This window comes from Dasypus novemcinctus, chromosome 13 (assembly GCF_030445035.2).
Source record: "Dasypus novemcinctus isolate mDasNov1 chromosome 13, mDasNov1.1.hap2, whole genome shotgun sequence".
NCBI lineage: Eukaryota > Metazoa > Chordata > Mammalia > Cingulata > Dasypodidae > Dasypus > Dasypus novemcinctus.
Genome location: NC_080685.1, coordinates 90664303 through 90687796, shown reverse-complemented (window position 1 = coordinate 90687796; position 23494 = coordinate 90664303). Strand labels below are relative to the sequence as shown.

Below are 23494 nucleotides of genomic sequence, written 5' to 3'. Positions count from 1 at the left end.
ACGCGGGGGACACCCCTGCGTGGCAGGGCACTCCTTGCGTGCGTCAGCACTGCACGTGGGCCAGCTGCACACGGGTCAAGGAGGCCCGGGGTTTGAACTGCGGACCTCCCATGTGGTAGACGGACGCCCTAACCACTGGGCCAAGTCTGCTTCCCTCAAATATATTTTTGAAGCACATATCATGTACAAAGGTTTGATAAGATGTTTGTGGAGGATGCAGAAAATAAAAGACATTGGTCACAACCTTTAGCTTAAAGTTCAGTTGGGGTGAGGAGACACAAAATGATATTTATATGATAATGCCTGCCGAAGCTCCAAGGAGAAACAATTAGATCCCAGGGGTGCAGAGGAGAGAATGATACCTCTGTTAGAGTGAGGGATCAGGACAACTCCAAGGAAGAAAAGTTTAGACGCATTTATTCATAGCATGAGCATTAATGGATATAATTTTGCTTCATGTTGAAAAAAACTAAATCATCTTGAAAATAGAACCATTCAGTGTTTGAATCTCTTTAATTTTATATCTGGCATGCTATAGAATTTTTGGCATATTAGTGATGGAACTTTTTTGGTCTTTTTTCGTTTCTGAGCCCATAGGACAGTGTTTCTCACAGAATAGTTCATGGACTAGCAGAAACATAATCATCTTGGAATTTAGTTATACATGCAGATTCCTGGATCCCATCCCAAACCAACAGAAACAATTTCTGTGTGGATGGGCCCTGAAAATCATTTTAAACAAGTTTCCTACATGATTTCTTATACATGTAGAAGTTTGAGAACCACTGATGTAGGGAAAGATTTGGTTGCTTAAAAATATTGCTGGATTTGTTAATTCTATAGTAGCTTCCTTTTATTGAGCACTTACTATATTGTCTGGCAATATAAGACTCCATTCAGTCTACAAAACAAACTTTGCAGGTGAATATCATAACCTCCACTTTATTGATGTGGAAACAGGGTCAAAGAGGATTAGTAACTTACCTATGGCCACGTGGTTAGAGATAAAGCTAGGTTTTCAAATCAGTCCTGCTTGCTCTCAGTGTCCATACATTTCCCCAAATTCCTACTGCACTGCTGCCTAGGCTACACAATGGTGGCCACCATGTTTATTCATGACAGCCATGATTTGCGGGCCCTGAATGTGCCATGTAACCTCAATCTAAACCTCTCAATAACCTCAAAGGGAAATCTGGAGATCAGTATGATAACTAAGATAGAAAGATATTAAATATCTCAAAACCACTTTCCACCAGTTGTAACAGGGCTTTTTAAATTCTAATTTGACTTTTCTTTACTTCTACTCCCTCCTGACAGTTTCTGAAATTGTTTTCCACTCTGACTTTGGGGGCTCCTTTTCCTCGGTGTTATTTATCCCAACCCTTAGTACCTAGTTTGGAATGGGAAAACAAGGGCTAATTAACGTTTAGCATTCATTTTTAACAGCTACCTCCCACACCTTTTCCCAGTACGGGAATGGGAGAACTACTGTCTGAATCAAAAAGGAAGTGTCAGTTGCTTGAAAATCTTCTGTTGATCCTGTGACTTCAAAGGGAAAAAGAAAACTTAATCAGGGAAGGCTTTTCTGGGAAGAGGGAATCACACCATCCCATGTGAGAGCTGTTTCTGGAGTATGCATACTTATGTCATAAATCATTTTTTAGGGAGTCTCATATTGCCCTGGGGCATACCCAGGCTTATACAGGGACAAAGGGCTGTTTTCAATGGTGAATCCATCCAGGCGCACTAACACTTTTCACAGGCTGCTGGTGAAAGAAAATAGTACTTTCTTTCAAGATGCAATGACATAGCACAATTCTTTCAGAGAAAAATATAGTAATGCAGAGCTAGAGCCATATGATGTTTACTGGTAATAAGGTACTACCAGTAATACCTTCCTGGGACTTTATCTCCAAGATATCATTCAAAAGAGGAAAACAAGATACACAAACAAAAAATGTTTGTAGCAGCATTGTTTATAATACTGAAAAACCTGAAGAACTCAAATGTTCAAGAAGAAAAGTGGTCAACAAACAATGGCATAATAATATAACGGAATGTTTGATGCTCTAAAGAGAAATTATAAGTATATAGAATCATGAAAAGCCTTTTTGAAATACTGTAAAATGAAAGCAGTAGAATAGCAAATTGTGTCGAGTTAGAAGAATGAGGGCTTTGTAGTTAGACAAACTCGTGTTACTAGTTATATAGACTTACACAACTTAATCTGATTCTCCGTTTCCTCACATAAAAAATAGACATAAGAATATCCATCTTTCCAGGGATTCTCTAAGAATTAAAGATGATGCAAACTACATGGATAAAATGTGGATAATTACTAAAAATGCAAAGGGAGTGCTGAGAAAAACTAAGTTTTAAGCTAAGATATGGGCATTGAAAGTTGTATTCTAATTTATTTTGTGTGTTTTCAATTAAATACTATTTTTCCCCCTTTATTCCTCCATGCTCTTAAAAAAATTTCACCATCTCCATGCAGGAAATGTGTGCATATCCTCAGGAAACTTGTCTGGATGCATCACTAAGTCCTATGATCATAAGGGTCCTAGGTCAGTGCTTCTTAAATCAGGTCTAAGAGAATTATAGGAGCCCCCAAAACAGACACCCATGAAGGTAGCTCAGCTGGGTTTCAGGGCCTATTTTCTAAACACTTGGAGATTTTTGTGATGCTTGTAGATAGAGATCCCTTTTACTTCTGCAGTTTGGGAATGGGGATGGTTCTCAAGACTAAGATGGCTTCTGTCCACCTTTGCTTTAGAATCCTAACTTTCCATCAAACCACCTCCCTGCAGTGCTAGATTGATGATATGGGCAAGGTAGGAGAGAAGATGAAGTGAAAGAAATATTTTCTTTCAGCCAACATACAGTGAGTAACCTCTTTGTGCCAGGCATTGTGTTAGGCACCTTGGATAGAAAAGGAACATAAGCCCATTAGATATGTTTGAGAACTAAGGCTTCAGGATCTTCTCAAAAATCTCTGCTGACCCCTCTTGATAGATGTGGAGTGGACACAACCATTCTAAGGTCCACAGGATGGAGGAATAGAGTATGGATTAGAGTGGACTCACTGGTATTCTATTCATGAACTATTGTGATTAGTAATCGAAGAAAATGTGGCATTGGTGTGGAGAAAGTGGCCATGGTGGCTGCTGGGGGTAGGAAGTGGGAGGAAGAGATAAGATGTGGGGGCATTTTTGGGACTTGGAGTTGTCCTGGGTGGTGCTGCAGGGACAGTTACCTGACATTGTATGTCCTCCCATGGCCCACTGGGTGGAACGTGGGAGAGAGTGTGGGCCATGATGTGGACCATTAACCATGAGTTGCAGCAGTGCTCAGAGATGTATTCACCAAATGCAATGAATATCTCATGATGATGGAGGAGGTTGTTGTTATGGGGGGAGAGGTTGTTATAGATCAGCGATATCGACCAGACTCAGACTCTGAGTAAAGTTCCAACTGAGAGCTTTATTAGGCGCGCGGCAACTGCCTCGTCCTATGCAGAGGGGAGAGCAGCCCTGAGTCACGGGGGGGGGGGGGGGGGGGGGGCGGAGTTTGCTTATATAGGCTTTTAGGTTCAGGGTGGGGGGCAATAGCTCAGCAAGCAAGCACGTACAGAAGCAGGTGCTTGCGGTCAATCAAGCGCTGGGAATTCTATCAGGGGAGACCAGTGGTCGGGGAGTTCTTGTTATTTACAAGGGTCGGGTCAGGTCTTTGGTAGGGGCTGACGACACTTTCTACAGGAGGAGGCCTTGATTTAAGGTTTTACAGTGGAGCAAGCTTGTTACAGAAGCGAGATGTAGGTGGTTAAGGGGCTGTGGAATTTTCCTCTCAGGTGGGGGTGGTCACAGGCTCCTACTTCTCCACAAGGTGAGGGGGATGGGAGGTATATGGGGACCTCATATTTTTTTAATGTAACATTAAAAAAAAAAGACAAAAAAAATCTCTGCTGAGATAACATTGATAGATGATGTGGGCTGAATAGTGGCCCCAAAATTATATGTACATGTCCTAATCCCCAGAACCTGTGAGTGTTGTTCAGGCTTTTTCTGAAAGCTTTGGGGCAGTTACTCTAAAATATTTTTTGAGAACCTTGTTTTTCTACTTGGCAGTAAAAACAAAGGTTATCTCTGGTTGAGGTTATACCAAATCTCTTTTAATTGATGTTCTTCCTCCCCACACTCTGCATCCTAACAGCCAGGAATACCACTGATGAAATATTCATCATTGCAGTAATATTTGATGTATAATTAAATAGAATGCATTTAGCAGTTCATAAATAGGTCTTAAATCTTTAAGGTAATAAATCTTCATGTAGAGAAACTCACGAGCAAAAATAAATATTCTTGGAAATACTATTCTCATCGGGAAAATTTATAATTCTGAATGTGAGTAATTACTATAGATAGTGGAAGAAAAACACTTTTATTGGGCATTTCTATGTGCCAGGCAAGGTGTTAACTGCTTTTGCATTGTCATTTAATGTTCACAATCCTGTGAGGTATTTTTACTTTTACTATACAGATAAAGTAACTATATAACTTAACTATGTACATTTAGTTAATTTGCTTCAGATCATAAAATAAGCAAGAAACACATGGGAATGGAACTCAGGTCAGATTCTCTTGGATTACCATGTCCTTCTCCAAATTTTTACAAGATTTCCTTTTCAAAGCACTTTCACTTATTGTGGCTCATTCAATCCTCCCAATGACCCTGCAGTATTAAGCACGCACATAGGATTCTCCCTTTTAACAAAAGTCACAGATCCAGGAATAGAACCTAGATTTGTAATCATCATCATCATCAACATCATCTTAGTTACCTTTTACTGAATGCCTTCTAAGTACTAGGCTCTGTGCTAAGAACCTTACACACATATTTCATTTTCATCCTCATAATGATCTTAAGAGGTGAGAAATGTTATTATCCCCATTTTACGGATGACAAAACTAAGACTAAGATCAGCCAATGGCTTGCCCAAAGTTTATACAGTAGCAAGACAGGATTAAAATTCAAGTATGTAATAATGCCAACACAATCAATAAAAGCAACTAATGTCATTGAGTGCTTTTCACATGCCAGACGCTACCCTTTTTAAAAACTTTTTACTTTGCAGTAATTTGAGATTTTCAGTTAGCACTGTTCTTTAAATGTTCACAGTAACCCTAAGAAGTAGATATTATTATTATCCCCATTTTATACAGATGAGGAACTAAGACTTAGAGAAAATAAGTAATGTCTCCAAAGGCATACAGATGGGAAGGAGTACAGCTTGGATTTGAAAAAGGTCTCATTGGCCCTAAGACCTATTTCCTTAATCATGATGCTTTGCTGACTTCTGGTACTGTCTCCTTACACCCTTACTATAAAAAGTATGGGGAAACGGACTTTGGCCCAGTGTTTAGGGCGTCCGTCTACCATATGGGAGGTCCGCGGTTCAAACCCCAGGCCTCCTTGACCTTTGTGGAGCTGGCCCATGTGCAGTGCTGATGCGCGCAAGGAGTGCCGTGCCACGCAAGGGTGTCCCCCGCGTGTGGGAGCCCCACGTGCAAGGAGTGCGCCCGTGAGGAAAGCCGCCCAGCGTGAAAAGAAAGAGCAGCCTGCCCAGGAATGGCGCCGCCCACACTTCCCGTGCCGCTGACGACAACAGAAGCGGACAAAGAAACAAGACGCAACAAATAGACACCAAGAACAGACAACCAGGGGAGGGGGGGAAATTAAATAAATAAATAAATCTTTAAAAAAAATAAAATAAAAAGTATGGTCCACAGAGCAGCAGCCTTGCCATTACCTAGGAGCTTCTCACAAAAACAGTATCCCAAGACCTGCCCCCACAGCCACTGAATCAGAATTGCATTTTAACAAGGTCTCCAGATGATTTGTGTGCACATTGAAGTTTGACAGGCACTTCTCTCATCCACTACTAGCAATACATCAAACAGTCAGAGAAGAGAACAAGATTGTCTAGAACAGGGATTCTCAAATATATTCTCTTGGAAACAGGTATTGAGCTAGAAGGCGTGTCCTGCTGCTAAAATTGACAATGGTGATCTTTTCCCAGTTCGTAGAAAATAATGGTATGCTTTCAACTTTTTTCCCCATACTTTTTCCTCTCTTGGGGTCAAATACCACTTGCTGGTTAGTGACCTTCAGAAAGATGAAAACAATGGAAAAATAATAAGTACATACTTATGGAGAACTCAAAACTTTAATTGCTTGTGTTTTTTTTTCTTTAAACCATGGGTTTGTGATTGTGATTTTCATATTGTGTAATAGAGAATAGTCATGCTTTGTATTAGTAATTATGTTTCTAATTCACATGGTAGGATTAAATGTCAATAATTTTTAGTGTTCCACAAAAAGCACCATGATTTCCACGTACATGAGCAGGAAGATCAAGGCTTCAAAAATCTCTCTACAGGGAAGCAGATTTGGCTCAACTGGTAGAGTGTCCACCTACCATATAGGAGGTCCAGGGTTCAAACCCAGGGCCTCCTGATCTGTGTGGTGAGCTGGGCCACATACAGTGCTGATGCACTCAAGGATTTCCGTGCCACATAGGGGTGTCCTCTGCGTAGGGGAGCCCCATGCGCAAGGAGCACACCCCTCAAGGAGAGCCTCCCCATGCGAAAAAAGTGCAGCCTGCCCAGGAGTGGCACCGCACACAGTTGACACAGCAAGATGATGCAACAAAAAGAGATACAGATTCCCAGTGCTGCTGATAAGAATGCAAGCACACACAGAAGAACACACAGTGAATGGACACAGAGAGCAGACAATGGAGGGGGGGGGGAAGAGAAATAAATTTTAAAAATAAATCTTAAAAAAAAAAACTCTCTAGAAATTATCTAACCAACAGCAACTTGTTATAGTTAAAAGGAAAGTTTGAAAGACTACTGATATATTTTTCACCTATTACTCTTCCTCCAATGAGAATCAACATTAATAGATACAAATATAACCTATTGGTTCTTTCTGGATGGTAGAAATATGAGTAGCTTTTATTTTCTTCTTTTTGTTTTTCTGAATATGCAACAACGTCTATAACGAACATTCATTTATTCAACAAAATCTAATGAGCACCTACTAAATGACAGGCTCTATTCTAGGTGCTGCAGATAAAAGCAGTGAATAAGTCAGACAAAAATTTATTCTGATGTCAGTCTTTCTGATTCTTTCCTGTTGGACTGGGCTGGTCAGATTTCTTAAGGATGACACTTGAAGTTTCCTCTCTAGAGGGTAAACACCTGGTGGCTGGGGTTCTAGGAATTAAGTCAAGGAGAAGGCTGGGGATCTTAGTATCCAATATGTATAAATTCACCTAATCTCCCTGTTTATGTAGAGATCTCCTATTTAACCCTCTCTGGAGAATAAATACTTCAGTCAGAAAGAGAGAGGGAAACTGGCAGTCTAACTGCTCTTAAAATATTTTGTAAATTCCTTGTTTTAATCCTTACCCAGGGTCATCATACAAACTATATATGGCAGTCCTGCTGTCCTACCCCTTTACCTCCACGTATGGGGGGAGAGCTACTGCTATCAATTCCTAGGCTTGAGGAATTTCACAGCATAGATTAGATTGGTTCTCTCAGCTTTTCCCACTTTTGGTTTAGGATTCAGGTTTCTCCAAGCTACTAAATTAATTAACACTTATCCATTTCTTTTCCAGCTTTTTTTCTGTCTTTTTCATTCTTTTTTTTTTTTTTTACCTCCGACCCCTCTCATTATCATGGGTTTATACTAAAAAAGAAAATCCCTTTACTGTTATTTAGTGTGTTTTAGGAGTAGACCAAAGTAGATCTATGTGTCCTATCTGCCTTCCTTATCTAGAAGTCATCCTCATTTACAGTTTAAATGAACTCTAATCACTTTCAGAAAACTTTTAACTTGTATCTTCTTTTATAATCATTCAAACCCTTACTTCCTCCATTTGTCCTTAGAATTAGGTATTTAAATAAAATAAGTAGTTTTACATGTGATTGTGATTTAGGAAGAATTCACTGTCACATTCTTTATGATTTTAAATAGCAAGAAACAAATGATCACTTTTCTTCAGATCAAAAATGGTGGTATAGATATACTCACATGTGCAAAATGACATATATAGAAGGTTAATGAAGCACTGTAATATCAAAAACTGCAAAGAAACTAAATGCTCATTCAATAGAGGACATGTTAAATAAAACATGCCTATCCATATGGAAGTATTTTATACAAACTGATAAAAAGAATTTGGCAGATCTTTATGTTCTGGTGTGGAAGTCTGTAAGGATAGAAGAGAGTATGTGTACTATGCTATCATTTGCCTTAAAACTATATATACATTTGATCTATATGTGATAAATATATGGTATATCATCTATATCTGCAACAGTGGTTGCCTTCTGGGGGGTAGCTAGGTAACTGGGAGTCAGGGATAAAAAGGTAACTTACCATTTCCTTATATACTTTTTGCACCATTTGAATTTTGTGCTACTTATTTTAAAAATAATTACAATTTAAAGTGCTAATTAATGTTTTTTTTTTAAAAGGATAGCCTCCCGCATGATTATTTTAACTGATGAAGAAAAGACCACTGCACAAAACCCAGTGCCCTTTCTTGATGAAAACACTCAGAAGAAAACTAGGAATAGAAGGCAACTTCCTCAGTATTATGGGGGCACAAATGAAAAATCCACAGACACTTAAAGTGAAAGACTGAAAGTTTTCTCCCTAAGATTGGGAACAGACAAGCATGCCTACTTTTACTACCGCCCCTCAACATTATACTAGAAATTCTTGCCACAAAAATTAGGCAAGGAGAAGAAAGTCATCTAAATTGGAAAGGAAGAAGTAAAATTCTCTCTATTTGCAGATGATAGGGTCCTACATAGAGAAAATCCCAAAGAATCCACAAGAAAGCTATAGAGCTAATAAATTCAGCAAAATTGCAGGGTACAGTATCTACACAAAAAATCATTTGTGTTTCTTTCTTAAAAAAACTATTTTTATTGTCTTTTTAAAAAGATAAATAGATCACACAAAATGTTACGTTAAAGAACATAAGAGGTTCCCATATACCCCACTCCCCACCCCTGCTCCTCCCACATCAACATCCCCTTTCATCAGCGAGGCACATTCATTGTATTTGGTGAATACACCCTGGAGCACTGCTACACCACATGGACCATAGTTTACATTGTAGTTCACACTTTCCCCCAGTCCATCCAGTGAGTAATGGCAGGATAAACAATGTTCTGCATCTGTCCCTGAAATATCATTCAGGACAACTCCAAGTTCTGAAAATGCCCATATCACACTTCTTCCTCCCTCTCCCAGGCCTCAGCAATTCCTGTGGCCACCATTTCCATATCAATGATACAATTTCTTCCATTGCTAGAGTCACAACAGTTCTACAGTAGAATGCCAGCAAGTTCACTCTAAACCATATTATATTCCTCCATCTTGTGGACCCTGGGATGGTGATGTCCACTCCACCTCTAAATCGAGAGGGGGCTTAGATCCCACATGGATGATGGATGTGATTCTCCTGCTTGCAGTTGTAGACACTCTCGGTTCCCTGGTTTGGTGGTTGACAATTCTCACCTCCCCATCCACTGACTTGGGTATGTCCAATGAACCAGAGAGTAGGTGTTGCAACTCTGCTGAGGCTCAGGACCAGGCTGGCACATGGACAGTCCAGAGATTTAAGTCTCCTGAGCATACACAAACCCCAGCATCAATCACAGGTACAGTAAAAGTGACAGAAGAGTCATGTGTAGAGAGGTCACATCTGAGTCCAACTCCATCACAATCAGAAGCACAAATTCAAAAGTAGGATAGGCACTGAACTCCAGAGCCATCTATCATGACTATAGAACCTGTGTGTCTCATAGCCCTCAGGAGCACCAGTACCTGGGTTGTATCTACTTTGGCTATCTCTGGGATCCTACTGAGACGTGCATAAGTGCAACCCCTCTGATGAACTCCTGACTCATTTTGAAGTCTCTTAGCCAGATAAACTCATTTGTCTTTACCATTTCCCCCTTTTATTCAAGGTCTTTTTCTAATTGCATCACCAGTTGGTGATGGTAGTAATCCCTCAGCGCCAGGGAGGCTCATCCCCAGGAATCATGTCCCATGCTGGGGGGAAGGTAATGCATTTACATGCTGAGTTTGGCTTAGAGAGTGGCCACATTTGAGCAACATGGAGGCTCTCAAGAGATAACTCTTAGGCACCCTACAGCTCTAGGCCAAGTTGAAATTTCAAGCACACAGGCTCATTTGTGTTTCTAACCACCAGCAATGAACAATACAAAAAGGAAATTTAAAAAAAATTCCACTTATAAATAACATCTAGAGGAATAAAATATCTAGGAATATGTTTAACCAAGGATGTAAAAGACTGTACAGTGAGTACTACAAAACATTTTTTAAAGAAATTAAAGCAGACCTAAATAAATGTAGAGACATACCATGTTCATGGATTAGAAGGCTTAATATTGTTAAGGTGGCAATCCAAACCAAAGTGGTTTACATATTCCCAGTCAAAATTCTAGCAGGTTTCTTGGCAGAAATGGAAAAGCCAGTGTGATGATTAGGCTAATGTGTCAACTCAGCCAGGCAAAATGGTGCCCAGTTGTTTGGTCAAGCAAGCACTGGGCTAATTATAATACAAGGACATTCCATGGACTTTAATCATCAGTGAGTTGATTGAATAGATGTCTGATTACATCTATACTCAATGGAGGAGATTGCAGTCAGCAATGAGTGATGTCTCATCCAATCAGTTGAAGGCCTTAAAGGAAGTGATTTCAGCCTTCAGAGAGAGAATTCCCATCTGTACTTCAGATAGCCAGTGTTTCCTGGGGAATTCAATGAGGACCTTCATCAGAGTCCCTGTCTTGCAGCCTGCCCTATGGAATCTGAACTTGTGTATCCCCACAGTTGCATGAGACAATTTTATAAAATCTCATACTATTTACAAATATCTCCTGTTGGTTCTTTTTCCCTAGAGAACTCTGACTAATACAGCTTTGTACAAGGAGGGTTTGGTTTTTTGAGAAACAATCTTAAAAATGGGATTTATGAATTGGATCTGGGAGTTGTGCAATTGGCTCTCTACTCTGATTAGATTCAAGGGCACTAATGACTCTGTTTCCAATAATGAAGAGGCCAAGAGGCCACTGATAGTCCATAGCATGAGTTGGTAGTAAAGACAAACAAAATATCACCACTGGATATGATAACCTCCATGCTTATAAGAGGCAAGGATCTGGGTGAAAGTATTTTTAATGTCTTACAGAGTTTTGTTAAAAGGTACAATGATGAAGGGGAACCAATGAGGTTCAGTGGTTGAGTGCCAGCTTCCCTGATATGAGGTCCTGGGTTCAATCCCCAGCTCTGGTAACTCAAAAAAAAAAAAAAAAAGTACAATGATGTTGACTGGCTATTTCTAAATAATCTGGATACAGTTACAAAAAAGAAAGGATGAGCTGAAGGCTTCAGCTTTGCAATGTAAGCACCTCACGAATGATGTGTAACTTTCTATGTGTGCTCTGAAAGAAAATCTTGTTTTGTGCAGCCACAGACTTGAGATCTCTGGAAACCAGACTCAAAGTCTCACTGTTAGAGTAGCAGAGTAAAACAGAAATTAAACTCTGAACCTTGCAGGGTGTCTGCTGTTAAAGTGAGGGCATTGATTGGAAAGGAGAGGAATCCTGAGGATTGGGATGAAGACATAGGGGTTTAAAACGCTAAATTCTACTGAGACTTTGCCAGATAAACCTGAACTGGTCTGCTCTGAGACCACCCAATATCAAACTTGCACCACCCAACCTCTAGACTGCCCCAAAGAATCCCAACCTCCTCCCCACCCTGGGAGAAAACCACCCAATCACAAGCCTAAATCACCCAACCTCTGCTGCTTTAAGAAGTTTCAACCTCCTCCCTGCCCTGAGGAAACCATCACCCAAAATCCACCTTGCCCTGAGGGATCTGCTATCCAACCCACCACCTGAAGAGATTAATCCAGTCTCACCAGATGAAACTGCAAGGGGATGCCTTGAGGTAAATGGCTTTCAAGACACTTCTAATGTTTCCCCTTTCCCAACCTTAGCACCCCACTTCTCTTCCATGACCTATAACTAAAGTCACAACAAGTCCCCAAAGGTGAAGTACAAAGTGTGATGCCTGAGGAAGTACACTGTACTATAAAAGGACTGCATGAATTTTCCAATTTATATAAATAGAAATCAAGGGAATATGTGTGGGAATGGATATTAAGGGTATGGGATAATGTTGGAAGGAATATAAAGTTGGATCAGGCTGAATTTATTGATATCAGCCCACTGAGCAAAGATTCTGGATTCATGTTGTAGCTCAAAGGTTAGAAAGGGCTCTAACAGTTTGTTCGGGTGGCTGGCTGAAACATGGACCAAACAATGGCCTACAATGCCTGAGGTTGAGATGCCCCATTTACCTTCGTATACTGCAGATGAGGTGACCCAAATTCTTAAAGAGATTGGAATGCTAGAATGGATTTTCCATTTAAGATCTGCCCACCTACCCCAGGAATGCCCAGAGGACACACCTTTCAACAGGACTGTGAGGAATAAATTTGTGAGACTAACTCCATCTTCCCTGAAGAGCTCTATGATTGTTCTTCTCTGTAAGTCAGATATTACTGTGGGAACTGCTATCACAGAACTAGAATCCTTAAACACCATGGGATGATCAGATCCTGGCAGAAGCCACGTAGCAGCACTTAATCACCAAAGACAAAGTGGATGTGGCTACTACAATGAAAGGCAGGCTCAAATCAGCAATCAAGAGTCTGAATTGCATGGCAATTGGCTAATAGATCATGGGATACCTAGAAGAAAAATAAATGGGCAATCTACTAAATCCTACTTGATCTGTATAAGCAGAAGAGTTCTAGGTCGAGTGAACAAAACATTAACTCGAGTTACAAAAACAGAGAGTCACATCCCCTTACTCAATTCCCAGACTTGAGACATTACAGACCCAGAACCCCTTGAATGAGAGGAAGGCTGGATCCCCTTGGGGAAAGATCCTGGTACACTGACAAAAATTTATATTGTTAATTTTCCCAGCATTCCCCAAAGAGATCTATATCCTTTGACCAGGGTAACTGTGCGTTGGAAAAAGGAAATGACCAGATATTTTAGGGATTAGGCTCAGAAGTGACATTAATTTCAGGAAACCCAAAACATCACTGTGGTCTACCAGTCAGAGTAAGAGCACGTGATCGATGGAGTTTTAGCTTAAGTCTGTCTCACAGTGGGCCTGTGGGTCCTCAGACCCATTCTGTGGTTATATCCCCAGTTCCAGAACACATGATTGGAATACACATACTCAGCAACTGGTAGAATCCCAACATTGGTTTCCTGACTTGTGGAGTGAGGACTTATGGTAGGAATGGCCAAGTGGGAGCCACTAGAACTTCCCATACCTAGCAAAAATAGTAAATCAAAAGGAATACTGGATTCCCAGAGAGATTACTGAGATCAATGCAACCATCAAGGATTTGAAGGATGCAGGGGTGGTGATTCTCTTATTTGGCCTGTACAGAAAACAGATGGATCTTGGAGGATGACAGTGGATTATCATAAACTCAACCAGGTGGATACCCCGATTGCAGCTGCTGTTCAAGATGTGGTATCGTAGCTTGAGCAAGTCAACACATCCCCTGGTATCTGGAATGTAACTATTGATTGGACAAATGACTTTTCTTAATTGCCATTAGTAAGGATCACCAGAAACAGTTTGCTTTCGGCTAACAAGGCCAGCAATATGCCTTCACTGTTCTACTCCAGGGGTATATCAACTGTCCATTCCTGTCATAATATTGTCTGCAGGGAACTTGATCAGCTCTCCCTCCAATAAAACATCTCACTGGTCCATTATATTAATGATATCATTCTGATTGGACCTAGTGAGCAAGAAATAGCAACTCCTCTAGACTTATTGGTAAGGCATTTGTGTGAGAGTGGATGGGAGATAAATCCAATAAAAATACAGGGGACTTCCACCTTGGTGAAATTTCTAGGTGTCCAGTGGTATGGGGCATGTCGAGATATTCCTTCTAGAGTAAAGGATAAGCTGTTGCATCAAAATTCCTAGAAGAAAATATAGGGGAACATTTTAGGACTTTACGTTAGACAATGGATTCTTCAAGATGAAGGCAAAGGTACAGACAACAAAAGAAAAAATAAATAGGATTTAAATTTTAAAAGTTTTTTTTGCATCAAAGGCATTATCCTGTGCCACTGACAACAACAGAAGCGGACAAAGAAGAACCCGCAGCAAATAGACACAGAGAACAGACAACTGGGGTGGGGGGAGGGGGAAGGGGAGAGAAATAAATAAAATAACTACATCTCAAAAAAAAAAAAACAAAAACAAAAAAACCCCAAAAAACAAAGCCTCAAACAGGGGTGCTCCCGAGGGCTCCAGAGACAGCCAGACAGTATAGACAAGACACACAACCCCATGAAATCAGCATCCTGTATGTGGGCCTTATCTTTATTTCCCCAATATAATAGAGTTAGACTTATTTATTATTTTCCTACACAGAATTCCTTTATCCCTTTTATTTGAACCTACAATTAGCACTATACTCATTAAATACATGTACCAGAGACTTAAATCTTTGGTTTGTTCACATGTCAGTTGAACCCTGAATTTCAGTAGAATTGTACCCAACATCTATTCTCCAGTTCACTGGACTCACCCAGGACAACTAACAAAATGATGATGATCGACAACTCCCATCCCCAAAAAACAAAGAGTATCTACAACTACAAAAAAAAAGTTCTTTCCATCTGCCCCGTAAGTTCTGAGCCTCCTCTCAATCTGAGGCAGAGCAGGCATCAGCATCCCCAAATCCTCAAGATTGAGGAATGAGCAAACATCAGGGGGACTGCAACCATAGATCAAGGTAGACTTATTATTGTAGTAACAGAATAACTTGTAACATTGATATAAAGATAGTAGTTACCAGAGGTTCTGAGGGGAGGGAGAGGGAAGAATAGGTGGAACATAGGGCATTTTATGGGCCCTATGGAACTGGAATTGTTCTGCATGATATTGCAATGACAAGTACAGGCCATTATACATTTTTCAAAACCTATAAAATTGTACAGTGCAAACTATAAACCATAATGTAAACTATAGACCTTGGTTAGTAGCAATGCTTCAATATTTGTTCATCAATTGTAAAAAATGTATCACACTAATATAAGATGTTAGTAATAGGGGGAAATGTGAGAGTGGGAGATGGTGGAATATATGGGAATCCCCTATACTTTCTTTTATTTTTTTAATTTCTCTTCCCCCCTGCCCTCCCCACCCCGCCAGTTGTCTGTTCTCTGTGTCTGTTTGCTGCATGTTCTTCTTTGACCGCTTCTGTTGTTGTCAGTGGCACAGGAATCTGTGTTTCTTCTTTGTTGCATCGTCTTGTTGTGTCAGCTCTCCGTGTGTGCGGCGCCATTCCTGGGCAGGCTAAACTTTCTTTCGCGCTGGGCGGCTCTCCTTACTGGGCGTACTCCTTGCACGTGGGGCTCCCCTACACGGGGACACCCCTGCATGGCACGGCACTCCTTGCATGCATCAGCAGTGCGCGTGGACCAGCTCCACACAGGTCAAGGAGGCCCGGGGTTTGAACCGCGGACCTCCCATGTGGTTAGACATAGATGCCCTAACCACTGGGCCAAGTCTGTTTCCCATCCCCTATACTTTCAATGTAACTTTTCTATAATTTAAAACTTCTCTAAAAATAAAGTTTATTATTATATAAGAAAAAAAAAGGAAGTGAAATGACAACTTACAGAATGAGAGAAAATATTTGGAAACTATATATATGATAAAGGTTTAATATCTAAAATATATAAATAACTGTTACAACTCAGGAACAAAAAGATAACTCAATTAAAAACTGAGCAAATGACTTAAATAGACATTTCTCAAAAAAAGATATACAAATGGCCAATAAGCACACAAAAAGTTGCTCAATATTATTAGCCATTAGGAAAATGTAAATCAAAACCACAGTGAAAGAACACTTTACATGCATTAGGATGAGTTTTACCTAATAACAACAAAAAGGAAATATGTGTTGGTGCAAATGCAGAAAAATAGGAATCATAGTACATTGTTGGTGGGAAAGTAAAATGGTGCAGCTGCTGTGGAAAACAGTTTTTCAGTTCCTTAGAGAGTTAAACAGAATTATATCACCCAAAAATCCCATTCTAGGTGCTTATCCCAAAGATATGAAAACAGAGACCTGAACAGATATTTGTACACCAGTGTTCATAGCAGCATTATTTCCAATAGCCAAATGGTGGAAGCAATGCATCAACAGATGAGTGAATAAACAAAATGTGGTATATCCATACAATGGACTATTATTCAGCCACAAAAAAATGGAATTCTGATATATGCCACAACATGGATGACACTTGAAGACACTATGTTGAGTGAACTAAGCTAGACACAAAAGGACAAATGTTTTATGATTTCACTTATGTAAAATACCTAAACTATAAAATTTATGGAGACAGAAAATAAATAGGTTGCTAGGAGAGGGGGAGGTGGGGAGATACTGCTTAATAGATACAGAGTTTCTGTTTGGGGTGATGAAAAAGTTTTGGTACTAGATGGTAGTGATGATAACACAATACTGTGACAATAATATTGTTGAATTGTACACATGAAGGTGATTAAAATGGGAAAATTTGTGTTGTATATACTTTATAATATATATTTCAATTCCATAGAGGACAATTTTGGTTCAAACTATTAGAGGAAAAAAAAGATAGCCTCCATGACCTAGAGCTGACATGCCCTCCCTGATAACTTCTGCCTACCCTAATTTTACTTTATATTCAAGACAGATTCTTTTTTTTTAAGATTTATTTTTAATTTTTTATTATTTATTTCTCTCCCCTTCCCCCTTTCCCCCAGTTGTCTGCTCTCTGTGTCCATTCACTGTGTGATCTTCTGTGTCTGTTTGTATTCTTGTTAGCAGCACTGGGAATCTGTGTCTCTTTTTGTTGCGTCATCTTGCCGTGTCAGCTCTCGTGAGTGCAGTGCCACTCCTGGGCAGGCTGCACTTTTTTTTTTTAATCCCCCCCTATATTAGTCAGCCAAAGGGGTGCTGATGCAAAATACCAGAAATTGGCTGGTTTTTATAAAGGGTATTTATTTGGGGTAGGAGCTTACAGATACCAGGCCATAAAGCATAAGTTACTTCCCTCACCAAAGTCTATTTTCATGTGTTGGAGCAAGATGGCTGCCGACGGCTGTGAGGGTTCAGGCTTCCTGGGTTCCTCTGGGCTCAGCTCCTCTGTTTACTCCACAAGGTCAACAGGAGACTATTAGGTGTGGCTCTGTTTCTCTCCCTGGGGCTTCAGCTTCAGCATCAAACTGCAACATCAAAACTCCAACACTGAAAGCCCTCAGCTCTGTTCTTCACCATGCCTTTCATCCCCACCCACCAAGGGGTGGGGACTCAACACCCTACTCATAACTCAAGCATGTCCAGATACAGATCAGATTACAAGCATAATCCAATATTTCTTTTTGGAATTCATCAATTATATCAAACTGCTACACCCCCCCTTGTGGCTTTTTGTGTGCTGTCTGCTCTTTGCTTCCATTCAATGTACATTCCTCTGTGTCTGTATTTATTTACTTTTATTTTCCCTCCCCCCTTGCGGCGAGCTTGCTGTCTGTTCTCTGTGTCCTTTCACTGTGGGCTCTTCTGTGTTCTCACTTGCCTCCCTTCTTTTTGTTGCGTCACCTTGCTGAGTCAGCTCTCCGTGCTGTCTGTGGGCCCGTTGGCACTCCATACCATCTGTGGGCTGGGTGGCGCTCCAGAGCATGCAGGCAAGCCTGCCTTCACAAGGAGGCCCTGAGACGCAAACTGAGGGCCTCCTATATGGTAGACGGGAACTCATCTGATTGGGCCACAGTCGCCTCCCAGGCTGCACTTTTATCGCGTGGGGTGGCTCTCCTTACAGGGTGCACTCCTTGCGTGTGGGGCTCCCCTACACAGGGGACACCCCTGCGTGTCATGGCACTCCTTGTGCCCATCAGCACTGCGCGTGGGCCAGTTCACCACACGGGTCAGGAGGTCCTGGGTTTGAATCCTGGGCCTCCCATGTCATAGGCGGATGCTCTATCAGTTGAGCCAAATCTACTTCCCCAAGATAGATCTTAATTCCCAATTCCTTTTCTGGACAATTCCAGCCTGAGTGCTCTCTCATCTGATTTGTTATAAATTGTGTGTGGCAAATCATTACACATTGCTTTGTTACAGCTCATTTAATTGTAAAAATAGTATCAACCATCTTGTATGAAACTTTGTATTTTGAATTTACTGCACCTTTAAGGGCTGCCTGGGGTTTTGCAAAGATGACAGAAAAGCCAGTGGAGAATATGTAACCAAGAAAAAAGAGAGGACGAGAATACGTAAGAATGAGCTTGAGGTTCTCTCCTTACCAGCAGCCTTCACCCATTTACCAGGTACAAATTCATTTGAATTAGTGATTCCCCGCGCCCCCCCCCCGCTTTTTTTTAATGCTAAAACCTCCTGGAAGAGTAAAGCCTTCACATCTTAAACTGAATTTAACCTGATAAGCATCACATCATTTTGCCAAGAGCATCTGCTCTCAAGGGATGAGCAGCTGGAAGACAAGTAAAAACTCTGAAGCAGGACTCAAAATTTTAGAGCTGAAAAGGCTTATAGATCAACTAGTCCTTTCACTTCATAGATGAAGACACATGGGGTCTTGTCAGTGTTCCCAAGTCAAGTCAGTGGAGGAGTTGAGACCAAAATTCAGGACTCAACTGCATCTTCTTTGCATTGCACCATTCAGCATGTGAGAGAAGTGTCAGTGAGCAAAAACCTGGTCATTCCTCAGCAAGAAAGACTTAGGAGAATTTCTGTTTGGGGTGATAGAAAAGTTTTGGCAATGGATAATGAGGATGGAGGCACAGCTATGAATATTAACACCAATGAACTGTATACTGGAAAAGGGAAAAAAGAGAAAGTCTAGGTTGTACATAAGTTAGCGCACATGCATGCATGCACACATACAGAGAGAACCCATAGAACTGTACAACACAATGAATGAAATCTAATATAATTAGTGACCTAAAGTTAACAGTATGATTAAAACAAGTTTCCTAAATTGTAGGAAAGGTACCACACTAATGTAAAACGTTAATAACAGAGAAAACTGTGTGAGAGGGGGTCATATGGGAACTCTTATTTCCCGCATGGTGTTTCTGTAAACATAAAACTGCTCTGAGGTGTGGGGGGGGAGGGGGAGAAGAGAGACACTCATAAGGGCTCTGTGTCTGGAAAAGAGAGATAGGAGAAAGCATAAGTGAAAAGGAGGTGATTGTCAAGTTTTGCCTCCTTTCTAATTGCAACTAGGACTCCGTGACAGGTTCAGTGCCAAAGAAAGTGGTCTACATTAGCAGAAGCTGAGTTAACATAATCAAACGGAGTTGGAAGGCTACAAACCTTAAATTCCCCTTAGCCCAGTCTCCCTTTTGCAAGAATCCAACTGAACTTCTTCAGTTTATAGCTCTTTATGGACCTCTTCACATTACCCGTTCCCCACCTGGAGAAGGAAAGTCGGGGGAAAAAATAGAAATATGAGGGATTTCCGTATCCAGGGTATTTTCAGCTTATTCCCCAGTATCTACTATATCTGGAAAGTGGAACGGCCATTTAGGGTAACCATGGAAATATTACTGGCCGCTGTCATGTTTCCTTCCTTTTCTTCGTTATTAAAATCTGCCGCTCTTGGATTTCAGTAAGGGCGCCCCACTTCTCTGGAGCAGCTCAGCTCTCTGCTCAGGAATACTCACGTGGGGAGTAGGAAAACGTTTTTTAATTAAACCAGGGGGCTGTGTAAACACGATCTTGGGTGAGATTTTTCCCAAAGCGGCATCAGTCCCGCAATCTCCAGTTCTTCACCCTCGAGGTTCTGGAACGCGGGCTAAATACAGACTACAAGGCCCAGGAGACCCCGCAGCGATAGTGTCCTCCCAGTGAGCCTTCCCCCACGCTCCTGGGTAGCGAAGACAAAGGTTCCGCTAGCGGCGCACTGCGGGTTGGTTTGTTTTTAAGCGTGGTGACGGGAGAGCAGGAGCCTGGCCGACTGCTGGCCGCGGCGTGAGGAGGCCGAATCCTCCTCCGTTCGGCACTGGGGGGCGGGGAGGAGGGAGGCCGGGCCAGCGGCCGGGGACCGAGCGGCGAGCACGGAGCAGCCTGAGGAGATGGAGGGCGGCGAGCTGCCGTGGGGGAGCGAGCCCGTTTCGGGTCCCGGCCCCGGAGGCGGCGGAATGATTCGCGAGCTGTGCCGGGGCTTCGGTCGCTACCGCCGCTACCTGGGGCGGCTGAGACAGAACCTGCGCGAAACCCAGAAGTTCTTCCGCGACATCAAGTGTTCCCACAGCCGCAGTTGTCCCTCCTCCCCCACGGACGGCGGCGGAGGCGCCGAGTCCGGCCTTGTTGGCGATGGATCTGAAACCGGGCAGCGGGCGGCGGGTAAGGAAGGCAGCCCCGAGGGAGGGAGGGAGCCGGGGAGGCATACTGGGGGGCTGCCTGCACCCCTGCCCCTGCAAAACAACCCGCGCCGAAGCGGAAGGTGGGCGTCCGGCCGCGTGGCCGGGCCCCCGGGCCTGAGCCGGCGGGATCGGGGGGCGGGAGCGGGCACCCCTCGTGGGGGGAGGGGCGCCGGGGACGGGACGGGGGGGGGTGTCACCTGGGACGAAGGTCTTCCGGGGGCTGGAGTTCCAGGAGCGGGACCCCGGCGAGGGGGAGTGGGAAGGGCGGGAGTCGCGCGAGGCCGGGGGAGGGGGAGGAGCCGGGAAAGTTGCTCCGAGTTGGGGGGTGAGCAGCTGTGAGTCCTGACGCCTGCTTGGGGACCGAGGGGTCGAAGGGTGGAGAGGGGCAGTGGGCAGGTTGCCCCTGGAGCCCGAGGTGGCCCGGAGACCGAAGTGGAGTGTGTGTGTGTGTGTGAGTTTTTACATGAAATGGTTCACACCAGTCATGAAGCAGCTCTGTGTAGAAGTTAGGAATGTACACTCAAGGGGATTGGGGGTCGCCTAAGGAAATTATATGTATAAGGAGTCAGGGAATTGCTAGAGAGGTTGCCTGTGCTTATGGTGAAGAAGGTAGGGAAAGGGAAGGAATCATTTTGGCCTTGAACCTTTGCATAACTGCCCACTCTTACCATTCTTGACATGGTTCTTTCTGGGATGTGCTGAAGACTCCAGAGCATTTAAATCGTGCATGTTCTTTGATCTTTCTTAACTTCTTGCTTCCTCTTAACATTCTTCTGTTGCTGGGGAACTGGAGGGTTTGTCAATTCCTGCGTCTTATTAGGAAATAACTGGGGTTGGAAAGGAGAAGAGACTGGCATCCCATGTAGATGGGTATCTTGGGCACAACATAGCAAAGAAGTCAGTTTAATTTAGTGAGTCCCAGACTTGAGCATGTATAAAACCTCACCCCAGAAGCTTGTTAAAAATGTCTCAGGCTCCACCCCCACAGATTCTGGTTTAGTAGGTCCGGTGGTGGTGGGGATCTCTAAGGATCTAACTTAAACATAAAAAGTCCTAAGATTCGGGGGAGCTGATGTAGCTCAGTGGTTGAACGCTGCTTCCCACGTAGGAGGTCCTGGAAAAGTCCTAGGATTCTGATCCAGGCTGTTTACTGATATACTTTCAGAAACACTAATTTTATTTAAATGCTGATAGCAAATTTGAACATGAGGCTCATAACTGAATGAATTGTTAAACATTTATGAATTTGTGTGTTGGGCCTTATATTCCTGAGATTCCAGAAGTGAGGGTAAAAATATGATAGTGAGATTCTGATATCATCCAGTATACTATTCTATTTCGTTGGCTGAATGTAAATAAAAATATCAATACAATTATATCTCATCGAGGAAGTGGGAGGAGGGGGATGAATAGCTTTACTGAAGTTACAGTTTTGACATCTTATGTCCAGAAATTTGTTGTTCTGGAAATGGATTTATAGAGGGAACTGTTTTCTGTGTGGCTACAAGAAAATGCATGAGAAAGGCTAATGTTTTTGGAAATGATCTCCAGAACGTGTACTTTTTACCCTTTCCCTTAGTATTTCTTACCAGTGCTTTCCCTGTTCAGAAGTTTTTCTTACAGTTTATCTAAAAACCCTGTATTGCAGTTCTTGTTTTAAAACAACTCTTTATTTTAGAATTACTACTGAAAAAAAAGAGCAGATTTACCTCAGAGAGATGGAGATATTGAAGGTACCTTTGTATTTTGTCTCATTGGCTTTTCTAGTTGGCTGCATCATGAACTAATCTTTGCATATTTAACCCTCTTCACTTTTGGAGTCTTTCCATCCAAAAAACAACAACAGCAGCAACAACGAAAAACACCTGGGAAGCATGCAGATGATAGGATAGGGAGCAATTTGATTTTGTTCTGTAAAGTGCTTCCTATGTAATCATGTTAGAAAGTAGGAACTGCTCCTTAAAAGACAACCAGCTCTTATTCTATTCTTTTACAGGCTATTTGTGCAAGATCAAGTTAATTCAGAGACTGCCTCAACTTTCTCTTATGAATGTTGGTTTCTGATTACTAGCAACTTGGAATGTTAGAGAAGGAACACTAAATTCTTAACCCCATAAACCTCTAGAAGGTTTTAATCATCATTTCAGAATGGCAGTGTGCTTTTGGGGTGGATGTGGTATGTTGTTTGAACAATTGAAGATCACAGATTAATTCTGAATTTGAAATCATTGAACTATAAGGATGGTTTCAGTAGTAAAACAGTTTTCATGTCTCTACCTTCCATTTACAATGCCATATAATACTCAAGTTTGTTTGTTTGTTTTTTGCTTTAAATCACAAAGGAGGAGGGAAGGATTCTAAAAAATGCTTTCCTCTTAATTTTGATAGTATTATAAAGTATTCACTAGGGCCAATGTAGAGCATACATAATGTACATGATGTTTTAGAAGTTAAAAACTTGGTGGAATAGAACTCTAAAACGGTCTCTTTCTTTGAGAGTAGCTTGGCCTGTACAAATAAAACTTAATTGTAAGTGAAATTTCCTTGATTCGTTCCCACCTCTGCTGCCCATATAATTGCCCTTCTTTTTACCTAAGTATAGAGAGCAGTATCCCTCTATTATTCTCCTGTCAGAAGGTCAGAGGTAATAAGATAAAGGATTTGAGCACTTCTGAGGAAAGGCAGGGTGGAGTATTACAAAGTAGCAGAGAGAAAGTATTTTTCTTGTTTCATGATCCAGTGGAGTTCTAGCTGTTGCAATTTATCATAACCCTCTCAATCTTAAGAATTTGGAATGACTCAAATGTATCTAGTTGGAAAGCTCTACTCTGTGCTGCATTCCTTCTATCCTGATTCCACCCCTTATTAACTGAATGACTTTGGGCAAATC

At 41.8% G+C, this 23494-nt stretch overlaps 1 protein-coding gene across 2 annotated transcripts in view; it reads left to right on the top strand.

Annotated features, from left to right (window-relative positions):
• Positions 1-20101: 20101 nt before the first annotated feature.
• The window catches only part of DSTYK (dual serine/threonine and tyrosine protein kinase), a 68136-nt gene continuing 64743 nt past the window's right edge, over positions 20102-23494 (top strand). The window contains exon 1 of one of the 2 annotated variants that reach the window (XM_058275081.1): positions 20102-20584. In XM_058275081.1, coding sequence (XP_058131064.1) covers positions 20314-20584 — 271 coding nt within the window. In that variant the 5' untranslated portion in view covers positions 20102-20313. The remainder of the gene's footprint in view (positions 20585-23494) is intronic. The other variant, XR_009180210.2, reaches the window with a different exon arrangement.